At 42.1% G+C, this 13,140-nt stretch overlaps 1 protein-coding gene across 1 annotated transcript in view; it reads right to left on the bottom strand.

Moving 5' to 3' along the window:
• The window catches only part of ass1 (argininosuccinate synthase 1), a 43,749-nt gene that overhangs the window by 3,468 nt on the left and 27,141 nt on the right, over window positions 1–13,140 (bottom strand). Inside the window, exons 11-13 of the mRNA XM_080477667.1 lie at window positions 12,796–12,860; window positions 5,983–6,114; window positions 3,316–3,472 (exon numbers count right to left, since the gene is read on the bottom strand). Of these exons, the coding sequence (XP_080333793.1) occupies window positions 3,316–3,472; window positions 5,983–6,114; window positions 12,796–12,860 (354 nt within the window). The remainder of the gene's footprint in view (window positions 1–3,315; window positions 3,473–5,982; window positions 6,115–12,795; window positions 12,861–13,140) is intronic.

Raw genomic sequence — 13,140 nt, 5'->3', positions numbered from 1 at the left:
CTACGGCCGTAGTGGGCATGTGCAGTACCAGCATTTCAGAAAAGTTGCTTTTTATCCCAACAGTATTTTGAATCGTAAATCCTCTCCAAAAAGCTCCACCTGGGAAGCCATTTTCAAAAAGTTGCATTCTCAGTGACTCTGAGCGTCGATGAAAACAAAGTTCTCCGTTTTCTCAGTCCGAAAATAATTAAAAGTTCCTTCTAAAAAACGGTCAGAAAACTTCTAAATTAAGAAAAAATACTTCAGTAAAAGTCCTTCATGTGCGTGTGGTTAAATTATAAAAAACTACCAACAGCACCCACTAGTGGCCCAACAAACTAGCTACATCGTTTTCAGCACGTCTTTTTTTCCAAAACGTTGCCGTGTGAACACAAAACGTTTCTGGAACAAAACCACAAAAACAATGCGTTTCCACTTGACCTGTTGTCACACGTGACGTGAGAATTTATGTGTTTTGGTTTTTAAACTGCTGATATGAATTTGAACGAAGACAAATTTCATCGAGCATTTTTTCATAATTCGTTTATAATTACTTTTTTATGGCAGAATTGGTCCACGTGTGTGTGTGTGTGTGTGTGTGTGTGTGTGTGTGTGTGTGTGTGTGTGTGTGTGTGTGTGTGTGTGTGTGTGTGTGTGTGTGTGTGTAAAATGAGCTCCTCTATGAGGAACCTCGGTCCAGCTGTCAGTGGCCTGGAGGACTTTGTGATGAAACACTCGGATTATGAGCTTCTAACCATTAAAGGAAAAGTAGAAAGTCTCATCTGAGGATTTCAGTTACACTGATGGATTCTGCATCTTAGACAAGTACTACTCACACCTGCAACTGAAATAAGGTACAGATCTGAAGAGAATTGGAAACTTTTTTCTATTTATCGTCTCGCCGAGGCCTGATGAGATCCTGAGAAAAGGGATTATTCCACGTATGAAGAAAAATGCCAATCAACTATAAAATTAGCAGAAAAGTTTTTTTGTACCTGGAGTAAAACAGTATAGTTGGGCTGTAAATAAAACTCCTAATGATTGGGAATCGCTGCACCTCCAAGTCAAGCAGTAATTTATGGTTAAAAGCCCAATTTACTTTTTCACATTGTAAAATATCATGGTTAACAGCCGTTGGGATCCAGAGGCAGTTTTGTAGGTCCTTAAATTAAAATCGGCAATTGTCGATAAACTCATAGTTTCACACTACGGCCTGTTTACACGACAACGTTTCAAGTCAAAAGGCATGATTTGCATTTACACGCCGATGTTTTGAAAACAATGCATTTTTTTTGTTGGGCCACTAGTGGGTGCTGTTGTTTCTTTTTGTAATGAAAGAACGCACACACTCAACAGAGAACAATGAGCTCTAAACATTAACAACAGGAGAACACGGACATTCTCGTGGACAGACCACCAAGTTCGATTGTTATTACAGTGACTGTCAAAATAAAAGCACCAAGTCCCAGGAGAACGTGGACTGGGAGTCATGACGCCACGGGGGAAACTTTGTTCTTATTGTCCGTCTACTGAGCATGTGCAGAACAACTAGTGACTACGGCCGTGGTGAGCATGTGCAGTAGCAACGTTTGCGGGAAAATCTTATTTTACCCCGTTTCCATGGAGACGGCGTCGGACCATTTTCAAAAAGTTGTGTTTTCAGTTTCTTGAGCACTGTCGCCAAGTAAACAGAAACCCGGAACGCTGAATAGACGTGGCCTGAAGCTCACTCTGTTATTCTAATTTACACATTCAGCCATTAAAGAGTGTGTTGCCACTAAATAATTCATAGTTTCACACTTCATTTACTTCTTTGAATCTTGTTTTTTTCCCCAAATTTCAAAAGAAACTAAAAACGTGCTGGGAAAAGGGATTAAGCCGACCCTCCCAGCCCCCACCCCCCACCACTGACCCCCCCCCACTCAGAACCACTGACCTGCACTAACGTAACCTGACAGACTGATTTTTTGCACCTTCTTACATAATCTGAGGTATTAGCTGCTCTTAATAACGTGACGTACAACTTGATACTTAGGACGGGTATCACTTACTTTATATGTCATAGGTGGTGGTGGTAGGAGGGTGGGGGTGGGGGGGGGGGGCATACACCACCACCACCCTGTGGACTCAAAACTTATGTATTAATCAATTAATGATTAATACAATTATTATAACTATGAATTATAAATACAGAAAATGTTATTTAATAAAATTATTTATGAACAAATAAATAAATAAATTGTCTCTACTACATAAACACAAACAATTCACATTTTTAGTTCCATATTTTGTGAATAAAAGTGTTTATTATTTCCTACTCATGCGTTTCCCCATGTTGGACATTTGTGGTTCTTATTCTATTGTATCATCTAATTCTATTGAGTTCTGCTCAAGGTACTAGAGTAAAGACATGTTTTATTTTTAATTCAGAAAAGTGACGTCTTTTATTGTTTTAACTTATAATGGTTCATTCAGAAGAAAAAAAGGAAGAAATTCCTAGAGTTCAGTTTAAGAAATTACTTTTTCAATTTGCTATTTTTTCTCCCCAAAAGACCTTTTAAAGAGTTCTAAAAGCAGAGAGCGGTTGAGTCCCGAGGAAAATGAGGTCAGAGCAGGTTAAAGGAGCTGAACAAGGCCGGTTCCAGGACAGTTTCATCTCTATTTCTCAATTTTCCCCCTCACACACACGACAACAGACGCACTCACCCGCCGTATTGATTTTTTTTTCTGTATTTCCTGGCTTCTGCGCTTGCCAAACCAGTGTAAGAAACTGAAAGGTTGACTGTGGGAGCTTTTTTTTTTTTTTTTGTCTGCCTCTTTCTGACCTGCTTAACTACCATGACACTCCGGTACTTTGCTCCTAAAAGCCCAGTGAAATCACCTCCCTCTCTCCTCTGGATGAAAACACCATTAGCTCTCTGACTCTAGGTGTGTGTGTGTGTGTGTGTGTGTGTGTGTGTGTGTGTGTGTGTGTGTGTGTGTGTGTGTGTGTGTGTGTGTCTTAAGTGGGGAGGGAGAGCCATATGGAGGGGTTTTACTTTGGTCAGTGTTGAGCCAGCCCAGGGGGCACTGGGGGTCAGACTCCTGAACAAACCCACTGTTAGCACTGCTCAGAGGCTCTGTGTGTGTGTGTGTGTGTGTGTGTGTGTGTGTGTGTGTGTGTGTGTGTGTGTGTGTGTGTGTGTGTGTCTCCCCCTGAAGGAACGGCTTCTATCGCTCTGCGATGTCTTTGTGAATTCAGCATGCAGATGTGCAGGACCGTGAACACGCTAAATCTACATTCTGGCTCCGCCCTCCTCGGCTCCGCCCTCCTCGGCTCCGCCCTCCTCGGCTCACCTGACCAGCTCCTCGTTGTACAGAGACTTCGGAGACTCTCGCCCCAGCAGGTACACCTGACCCTTGAAGACCGACAGCTGGACCTTGCCCTCCACGTTGTCCTGGGACTTGGCGATGCAGTGCCGAACAAAGTCGCACTCGGGACTGTACCAGAAACCTGTGGAGGGTCGAGTTAGAACACGTCAAACCGAAACGCCTCTGAAGGCTGAAAGACGGACGTATTGATCCGATTCAGGCTCATCACAGAAAATGTAAAAAAAAAAAGAAAAAAGAAATGAATGAAAGTCAAATCAGATCGATCACATTTCAGAAAGTTTCTTGGACAAAATAATTGTTAGTTCTACTATCATAAAGTAAACTCAATTAAAAAAATGTTTTATTGTAAACTTCACAATTATAGTTTCTTGATAAAAAACAATACAAAATAGAAAATTTCAAGAAGCTGCATTTTTGATTCCCCCCCCCTACTAAAATCATCAAGAATATTTTTAAAAAAAGTTTGAAATGTTTTAAGTTTATGTGGAATAAATATGGAAAACATGGAAGCTTCAATTCTTCAGTTAATTTCTGGGGGGAAAGTTTCCCATTTCCCAATTTATAGATCACTTTTAATCTACTTATTATTGAGGTGTTATGTTTAAAGGCCTTCAATGAATATATATATATATATTACTTATATGAATATATATATTCATTGAAGGCCTTTAACATGACATATATATATATTGTTATATATTGTTTGTTTATATATATATATATATATATATATATATATATATATATATATATATATATATATATATATATATATATATATATATATATAAACAAACAATCTAAAATCTTGAATTTATACAAAATAATTTTTTCCCATTTTGAATAAAAAAGACATTTCTAAATAGTTTCTCTTCTTTCCACTAGAATAAAGGGGTAAAGTGAAGATATTCAAAGGTGATTGGTTTTACTGGTTTGGATGTAAATGTGTAAAACGGAGTGATACGCTCTCGTCCTCTTTGTGCTCGGGCCTCATTTCCATCCCAGGTGAAGTTGGTTCAGACCTTCATTTCTCACCGTCGGCCTCGAAGACAGATGGGATGAGTGTGTGAGCGTTCAGGGGTCAGACACACCCCACTCAGCAGGGGTCCTCCTCTCATCAGAGGGTGACCTGCACCTCATCGTCTGGTCACGTTCAAAGACACAATCCCTCCCTCCCTCCCTCCCTCCCTCCCTCCCTCCCGGCACAAAGACACACGGAGGCCACTTCAGATCTGAAGCTAGATTTGACTTCAGTGGGATCAAACTTCCTCTCCTGGATTTCTGAGATGGTTCTGTTTGACCCAGAACCTCAAGATCACTTTAGTTTCTTTGTTAATGTCCAACAAAACATGCAAGAGGAGGCATGAGGGAGTATGAGGGAGTATGAGGGAGTATGAGGGAGTATGAGGGAGTATGAGGGATTGCTCGGTTGGTAGAGCGGTCGTCTCCCAATCGGAAGGTTGCAGGTTTGATTTCCATCTCCCCCTGTCTACATGCTGAAGTGTCTTTGGGCCAGACACTGAACCCCAAACCGCCTCCATTGGAGTGACAGTTTTATTCATTTCTCATTTTAGTATTTTGTTATTTTAATAACTGTTTTTACATGTTATGTCTTCTAGTTATGTATAGTTTATATACATAAAGTGTATTTCCTGTTTGTGTATCAGCCATCTTATTGCTTTTTTCCTCCTCAAGACATATTTCTGTATTCTGGCCAATTTAATCATTTGATTTAGTTTCATATTTTATTACGTTTGTTATATTCCTAGACTTTTTCATGGGTTTCATACATTTGGTTTATAACTTCAGGAACATGTGTTAGTTTGTCTAATTACTCATTATTACCTGGAAATAGTGTTTGGTTTGATTTATTGTGTCGTGCACTCCTCAGAAATGTCCTTTATCATTAAAGTTTTACTCATTAATTGATCGTAACAGCCAATATATTTGTCATTGCAATGTTATTAACATTTCTTGCAAATTTATGCTGATGACGTTGAATTGATTGTAATCTGCGGTTTGCTTTCCTTCTCTGGTATTTGACCGGCCTTCATTATTTTCACTGGCCGTGGTTCAGGTGAGCAGCTCAGTAAACAGATGCAGGACAGGTGGGTTGTTAACATAAGCTCTGCTACCAGCCGCCCGCTATCAGCACAGTTATTAATGATTTAAACCCACAATGGGCTTAATCTCTGCCCTGCTTCTGCCGGTGGCACCTTCCCATCCCGTGTGTGTGTGTGTGTGTGTGTGTGTGTGTGTGTGTGTCTGTGTTCTCTGGAGGGTAGAACTGAAGCAGCAGAGTAGTCAGTCTGTAATGGTGCTGATCCTATTATGTGGACGGAGGTGCAGGAGACTGGAGATTGAGCAGAAGGGAGGATTAAGATACCTGAGCCAAGAAAAGCTCACACACACACACACACACACACACACACACACACACACACACACACACACACACACACACACACACACACACACACACACACACACACACACACACACACACACACACACACACACACACACACACACACACACACACACACACACACACACACACACACACACACACACACACACACACACACACACACAGGAGCAACAGAAACATTCAAAAGCTCCACATCCTACCGTTGTAGACGAGTTCAGAGAACTTGACGCTGAGTCCTTGTTTGATCCTGCGAACCTCTTTGTCCATGGTGAATGTCTCGATGTCCAGGTGGGCCTGCAGCAGGATGGTGCCCCCGGGTGTTTCATATATACCTGAGAAGAATTCAAGTAATTACGCCTATGAATACTTAACCTTAAGAACCTTAAGAAGATGCTTTCAACTTTAACATTTGTTAAAGTTACTGTAATGGTTGTAGTAAAGATAGCAGTAAGAGTAGTAGGCTTAGTGTTCAGGAGTCTTCATTGGTTCATCTTGGAGAAATTTTAGTTCTATACACATAAAAAAACTAGTTACATATAGCAACCATTATTACAAAATGCAGATGTGTAGAGCTGCATTATGTAATAACAGTGCAATATGTAATAATGTAATAAGCGTTTGTGTTTTTCTGCTTTGTATCGTCTATAATAATGACATAAATAATGCTGATTACATGTGTTTATGTATTGCAGAATTTCAGTGCAGCCATAATGTTAGTGTCAGTAATGATTAATAAGCTTTAGTTTCTGGCTGGTGAACAAATTCTCCACTATAATGATTACAGTTACTTTTGATTTCGACCGGAGCAATAAAACATCCTACGAGTTAAAAAAAGGAAAATCCTAATTAAGCTGGAAAGCTTAATGTTATTCTGATGGTATGGTGGCTTTTCTCATTAAGACATCATTTATGATGATTTATTACATAATACACCAAATTATTACATGTTCTTAAAAAAAAAAAGTAGAGCACCCACATTTTGTAATAACTGTTGCAATATAAAACAAGTTATTACAAAATGCGGCAACGTTTATTAAAAAATGCAGATTACTACAAAACGTGGTGTTATTACATAATGTGTTGAAAATGTATTACATATTGCACTATTATTACATAATGCAGCTCTACACACTCGCATTTTGTAATAACTGTATATGTATATGCAATATGTAACAAGTTATTACAAAATCCGGTGTCATTACATAATGAGTTGAAAATGTATTAGGTTATTACATATTGCACCGTTATTACATAATGCGGCACTACAAACCTCAGCGTTCCATGATAAATCGTATCCAGGGACGGTGAACTACGAGAGGAGGAAATGTTTTTGAGCTCATCACAGTTCATCGTATCAGTTATTTTAAAAGGTTTTATCTTGTTAATCTAAGTGGACTTGATTTAGTTCGTGAATACGAATCAAAACCAAGACGCGGATCATTTGAAATAAAAGTGTTGATATTTAAATGAGCCACTTTGTACTGGAAACACTGCAGCTGGAGTTGTTAAAGTATTAATAGTCGACTTTAAAATTGCTGTTATAACCGTGGTTTTAGTGGTAAAAGCAGTCGTTAATTGCCGTGACTGTGTTTGTTGTGGTCGACACAGGAACTCAAACTAAGAAGCCGCGTTGCAGCGAAGTCACGAGAAGTGAGCGTCTCCATTAGCCGTCAGGATGCTGACTGACAGGCCTTCAGCCTTCACACTGATTAGAAAACCTGGATGAGCCTGTCCGGGCTAAATGACAGGGTAGGAGGCCCCTGCCAGCCTGAAGTCTGGACCACGGCTCTGCCTACCCTGCAATTTACCCCCTCTGGACAGGGAGGGGGTGGGGAGGGGTGGGGGGGGGGGTGAAGTCTGTGACAGCAGAAATGAAGCTGTCACTGACACGTCACCTAAAACAAAGGAAGGTAGAGAAAAGTGCTGCCAGACACATCTGACAATACAGGGGGAAAAGGAGTTTTCATCAATGGTTATTTTTTTATATGGAGAGCTGATATTTAGAGAGGCTGAGTGTTGATTCCCCGTCAGTGAAGGGTTCCTCGTGACGCCCGTCAGTCTGAACAACAACCCCACTTCTTACACGCAAACCACAGAAATTAGGTTTCACTCACAGCAGGAAAAGGGGGGGGAGGGGGGGGGGGGAGAAAAGAAAATAGAAATAATAAAGAGAAAAAAAGACAATAGAAATTAAAAAAGAAAAATGAGAGAAAAGAAAAAGAAAAATTCAATAGAGAAAAAGGAAAATAAGGAAAAAAATTAAAAAATGGAAAAAAGAAAAAGGAAGTGAAAGAAAGAATAAAGAGCAAAAAGAAAAAATATAAAGAATAAAAGGGAAAAGGAATAAAGGGAAAAAAAAGAAAATACTATTTCACTCCGGGAAACACCAGTGTCAGATTTCACTTCTCTTATGTGAACGTGACTATAAAACTCTACTTGTAGGAATTATGTGACCGTATCTCCGTTTGAGCACCGGAGTGATATCCGTGTGTGTATTTGTACGTGTGTAGAGTTTGTACAGACAAACTGCCGCATGCGAACCCCGATTCTTACGCGTTCATGTTAAACGTGTGTGAACCTTGATTGGTGCATGTGCAGAGTTGTGTGTTGGAGCTCAGTTTGTCTGTGCGTGCTGAATGACTCTCGGCTAAGCCCCGCCCCTGAACGCCAACGAACCAATAGTATTCCACGACCAGCTGCTCAGACTCAGACATTCTCAGCTCCGGCAGTAAAGCTGGCGACACTTTCGTTATTTTCTGGACCGTTTACGTCATTTGAGACGCAAAAATGATCAAACGACGCAACAGCGATACGAGGTATCCCGGAAGATTTGGTGTAAATGGGAGCAGGTACATAAAAACCGCAGCAAAGCGTTCAGGACCTTTTTGAAAATACTGAGCAGTGACATTTTTTAATGAATCAAGCAAACCATTCCTGCAAAAATCACAACAAATCTGCCAGTCAAAGCGAAGGGATTCTGGTGAAAATAGCAGGACGTACACTAAAACATATCAAAACTTGCAGAAAACTTCTGAATAATGTGATGTAGCTTTTAGCAAATCGGAAAACTGTGCAGAATCCCAAAAAGTGCAGAAGATTGGCCAGTCAAAGCAGATGGGATTCTCTCACGCACGCACACACACACACACACACGCACACCTTTTCTCGTTAAATCTGATTTTCTTAATCACTTTGTTTTGATGTATTTCATCATTTTAATCACTTAACATTCTTAATGTTTCCCTTCTTTTCCTTGTTAAGCCTGTGATTTGCTTGGTGTCCGTCTATTGCCACAGAGATACATTTGCCTTGCCTTAACCAGGCCATACGTGGAGATATTTCACCCTTGTCCAAACACACCGACTGGATGTATTTAGGTTTTTTAAGACTGAGAGCTTCTGCTATTATTTTCACTCTGTCAGTTCTTCAGTATTTCTGCGACTCGCTGAAGTTTAGAGGTGGATGGATGTTCCTCCACATCAGAAACGTTCTGGAGGTTTGGCTTCAGCTCGATGGCTTCCCGTCACCGTGTCAGCAGCGACAGGAGTAAAAAGGTTAATCTTCTCAAACCCGTTGAGCCAATCTGACTTCAAATGCTCCTGCGCTGACCCGGATGTGAAAATGAATCTACTTTGCGCCGCCGGGCGAAAACACAGCTTAGCGATGCCGCTAATTGTTGTAAAGCCTGAGAAGGACGCCGCCCGAGACCCGACGGCTCGTGGCTTTTTGGTGATCCTGCCCCACGGAGGACGCGTCGGGACGTTTCCATCAGATAAACGGGTTCAAACTGCTCGGCTTAAGTCCTCCGAAAAGAGCGCGAGCTTAACGGAGGGGAGCAAACAATGAAACGCTATCTGGTTAAGCTCCGACGGCGGCGGTTCTGTTGGGCTTTAGCTTTTAATCTTTCATACAGTGACTGGCGGTATGCGAACCAGGCTGCAGGGCGTCAACACCGGAATTCTTCCACCTCCTCCGACCAAAGTTCAGGACGTAACACACGGAATCAAAGACAGACCAATATCTGTAGCTGGCTTAAAATGACAACGCTTTAAAGTGAAACTGTTTGCTCGTCTCATTTCATTTATTAGTTGATTTGGATAATGAACAGGACAACTCTTCACCAGCTTACCGTAAATCGCCGGACTTAGCACGAGCGTAATCTCCCTCCGTTGTCCCACATAAAACCATAGAAGTTTACAAATATATAAAATCAATAAAAACAATCTGTTAACATGAAGACAGAATAATTGTTCCTAAAAACCTATCAAATATGAAAGTGCTTACTCAGTAGTCTGACATGGGTAAAGGGCCTGCTTTTGTTTTTTTTAATATCTCTGCTACGCATAAAAAACTATAATAAGCAGCACAAAAGAGAATAAACAAAACTGTGGCACTCTAACTCATTTTGAAAATGGTCTTGTACCAGCTGGGAATGGAACCTCCACCTCCGGCGTGGCAAACCAGGATTCCACCGCCTGACCACAGCGACGACATTTAGATTCTTACTAAGTGTTGCTCAGTTTGATTTTTTTTCCTGATAAAACTTTTGGCACAAATTGAATTTCTCTCTCTCTCATGTCACTTTCCTGAGGGGAAAGTGACATGAGAGAGAGAGAGAGAGAGAGAGAGAGAGAGAGAGAGAGAGAGAGAGAGAGAGAGAGAGAGAGAGAGAGAGAGAGAGAGCGAGAGAGCGAGAGGGAGAGAGGGAGAGGGAGAGAGGGAGAGGGAGAGAGGTGGGTGGTGTGGCATTCAATGTCATTCAGTTGTGTAGATCCTGATAATTCAGTGTGAATAAGTGAATAATTGCCGCTTCCTGCGCCTCCGGAGCTGCAGGTTGCCGACCCCTGGTAGAGCCAGACGACCGGGTTGGATTGCTATTCTGAGAAACTGTCAAGTACAAAACTACCAAGTCCCAGAGGAACATGGACGGGGAGTCGTGACACGACGGAGGCAAACATTGTTGTTATTGTCCCTCTACTGAGCATGTGCAGAACAACTATTTACGACGGCCGTGACGTGCATGCACAGGAGCAGCCTTTCAGAAAAGTCGTGTTGTTCCCCTGTTTCCATGGAGTCGGAGCCTTTTCTCAAAGTTCCTCCTTGGGAGCAGTTTTCAAAAAGTTGCCTTTGCAGTCGCTCCGAGCACCGTGTGTGTCTGTCTGTCTGTCTGTCTGTCTGTCTGTCTGTCTGTCTGTCTGTCTGTCTGTCTGTCTGTCTGCCCGCCCTGTGATGGACGTGACACTTTGATACCAGGAGTCGCTGATCGTTACCGGGGTAACGGGCCACAGCGAGAGAACAAATAAAAGGGTTTTATTTTGAAACTTTACATTAAGATTCCGCTAGTCTGCATTTGGTTTTATTGTGAAAAATGCTTCACTTCCGTCAGCGGTACTTTTTGGCGTTTAACTCCGTCACAGTATTTATTTTTTTCATACATCATTAAGGCCTTTCCATTCACCTTCCTGCTGAGGCTAATATCATAAACCCCCCCCCCCCTCTCTGTTGAATTTAGCTGCTAACCGCTAACAGGACTAGCATGAACTTTGACCTCTGCGATTCACAAACGAGCCTTTATTTCATTTTTAATCTCCGGAGAGCGTCGCTCTGTGTGTGGCCTGGATGTTTGTAGACGGCTCCACCATCGTTTTTTATTTTTATTTTTTGTGTGAACAAAGGACTGCTATGCTATCGCTATGCTATCGCTATGATTGACGGTTCCTGCTGCCAATCAAAGCGCCATACCAGTCATAATCTCACCAGTACTCTCACGAGAGGAAGCAGTGGTGTGAAGAAGTGTGATCACGAGCTCCAGGTTTGACTTATTTCCCTAAAACTTCCTAAGAACTGATTTGAACACGATTTTAAGGACGACTGGATACGTGAGGCTATCAGGTGACGGCGCCTTTAAAATAATTCATTTACAATCTGGAGAGAAGCTCAGAGTCTCATCTCACTTTAAATGGAGAAGTTTGGAGTCGAGACGTTTCTCTGAGCGACTGTCATTGAAAGGTCTCCTCCTCCTCCTCCTCCTCCTGACGGGTCACAGGTCTGACAGTGCGATGACGGCTTCGCCACACAGTGACAACACCCTTGACAAACCATTTCCACCGCCTCCGCGACCCCCCCACCCCCACCCCCACCCCCACCACAACACACACAAAATAAATATGACCCAACACAAATAAGTACGACCCTTCCACATTCACTCCCTCCCCGCCGTCTATTGTGCCGACTCGGCTGCCATTCCGACGCGTCCACTCCACGGCGGTCATCCGACCAACCGGGCGCCTCGTGCTCCACCTCTTCCCGTCGCTCCGGTGGAGGAAACAGCTCTGATCTTTTGTTCAGCCGAGGGGAGAGAAAAGTGGGCTTCCCATTTTCCAATTTCTACCTGCCAAGTGGCGCCGCAGCCACAGTCTGCTGCCCACTCAATTTGCCAATCACAGGCGCATAGTGTCGAGTGTGTGTGTGTGTGTGTGTGTGTGTGTGTGTGTGTGTGTGTGTGTGTGTGTGTGGTACGAGGCCAGCACTGCTCACATGTTGGCTTCAGTCACACATGTAGAGACCCGACAAAAGAGGTCTTCAAGCCGCTCAAAAAAATAAAAATAAAAATAAAAAGTGGAAAAACATCCCCCGTGTGGCTGCATGTGCAGAGATGTGATGGACGGTGTGAACCCAGCGGAGCATGTGCGGCTTTATCGCCGCTCGCAGTGCCGTTTCCTCCGCGGAGAAGTGAAAGAAAGTAACTTCAGTGTCTGTGGTTCCAGGTGATGCAGAGGAAAACATCTCCCCGACACTTAAAGCACTCATGTAAAATAACTGCAAATTGCATGAAAGCTTCGCGCGGTGAAAGGACGTGAAAAAATAAATAAATAAATAAAATAAAATCAAACGATCCGGAGTGCAAAAAAAAAAAAAAGTCTTTAAGGAGAATATCACCGTTTGTTACCGGGAGGAAACCTGTCGGGATAATTTGGGACAAATAGAGAAAATGTCATGTTTTCATTTCTCACCTCGGGACTTCATGCCGATGAAACGGTTCTCCACGATGTCGATGCGTCCCACTCCGTGTTTCCCCCTGAAACAAGACCGACGCTTGTTCAGCTGCAACAACATTCACTTTCTGTCTCTTTGATGAAAAGAAGATTCACAATCGGCATGTTTTCATAAGAAAAAACTGAAATATGAGGGATTTTCAACACTTACTCTTTCCTGTATCGTCGTTTACTAAACAATTAAATACATAATGCAGAACATTTATACATGTATACTTCACTAGTGACTTTTTATAAAGTAGTGGAGTTACTTTATTAGTTACCCCCCCCAAAAAAAGTAGTTATTACTTGTAACTGTCTCCC

The sequence above is a fragment of the Lipophrys pholis genome, assembly GCF_963383615.2.
Source record: "Lipophrys pholis genome assembly, chromosome: 12".
NCBI classification, from domain to species: Eukaryota; Metazoa; Chordata; class Actinopteri; order Blenniiformes; family Blenniidae; genus Lipophrys; species Lipophrys pholis.
Note: the sequence above shows the minus strand (reverse complement) of the source record. Positions and strands in the feature narration are given on the sequence as shown.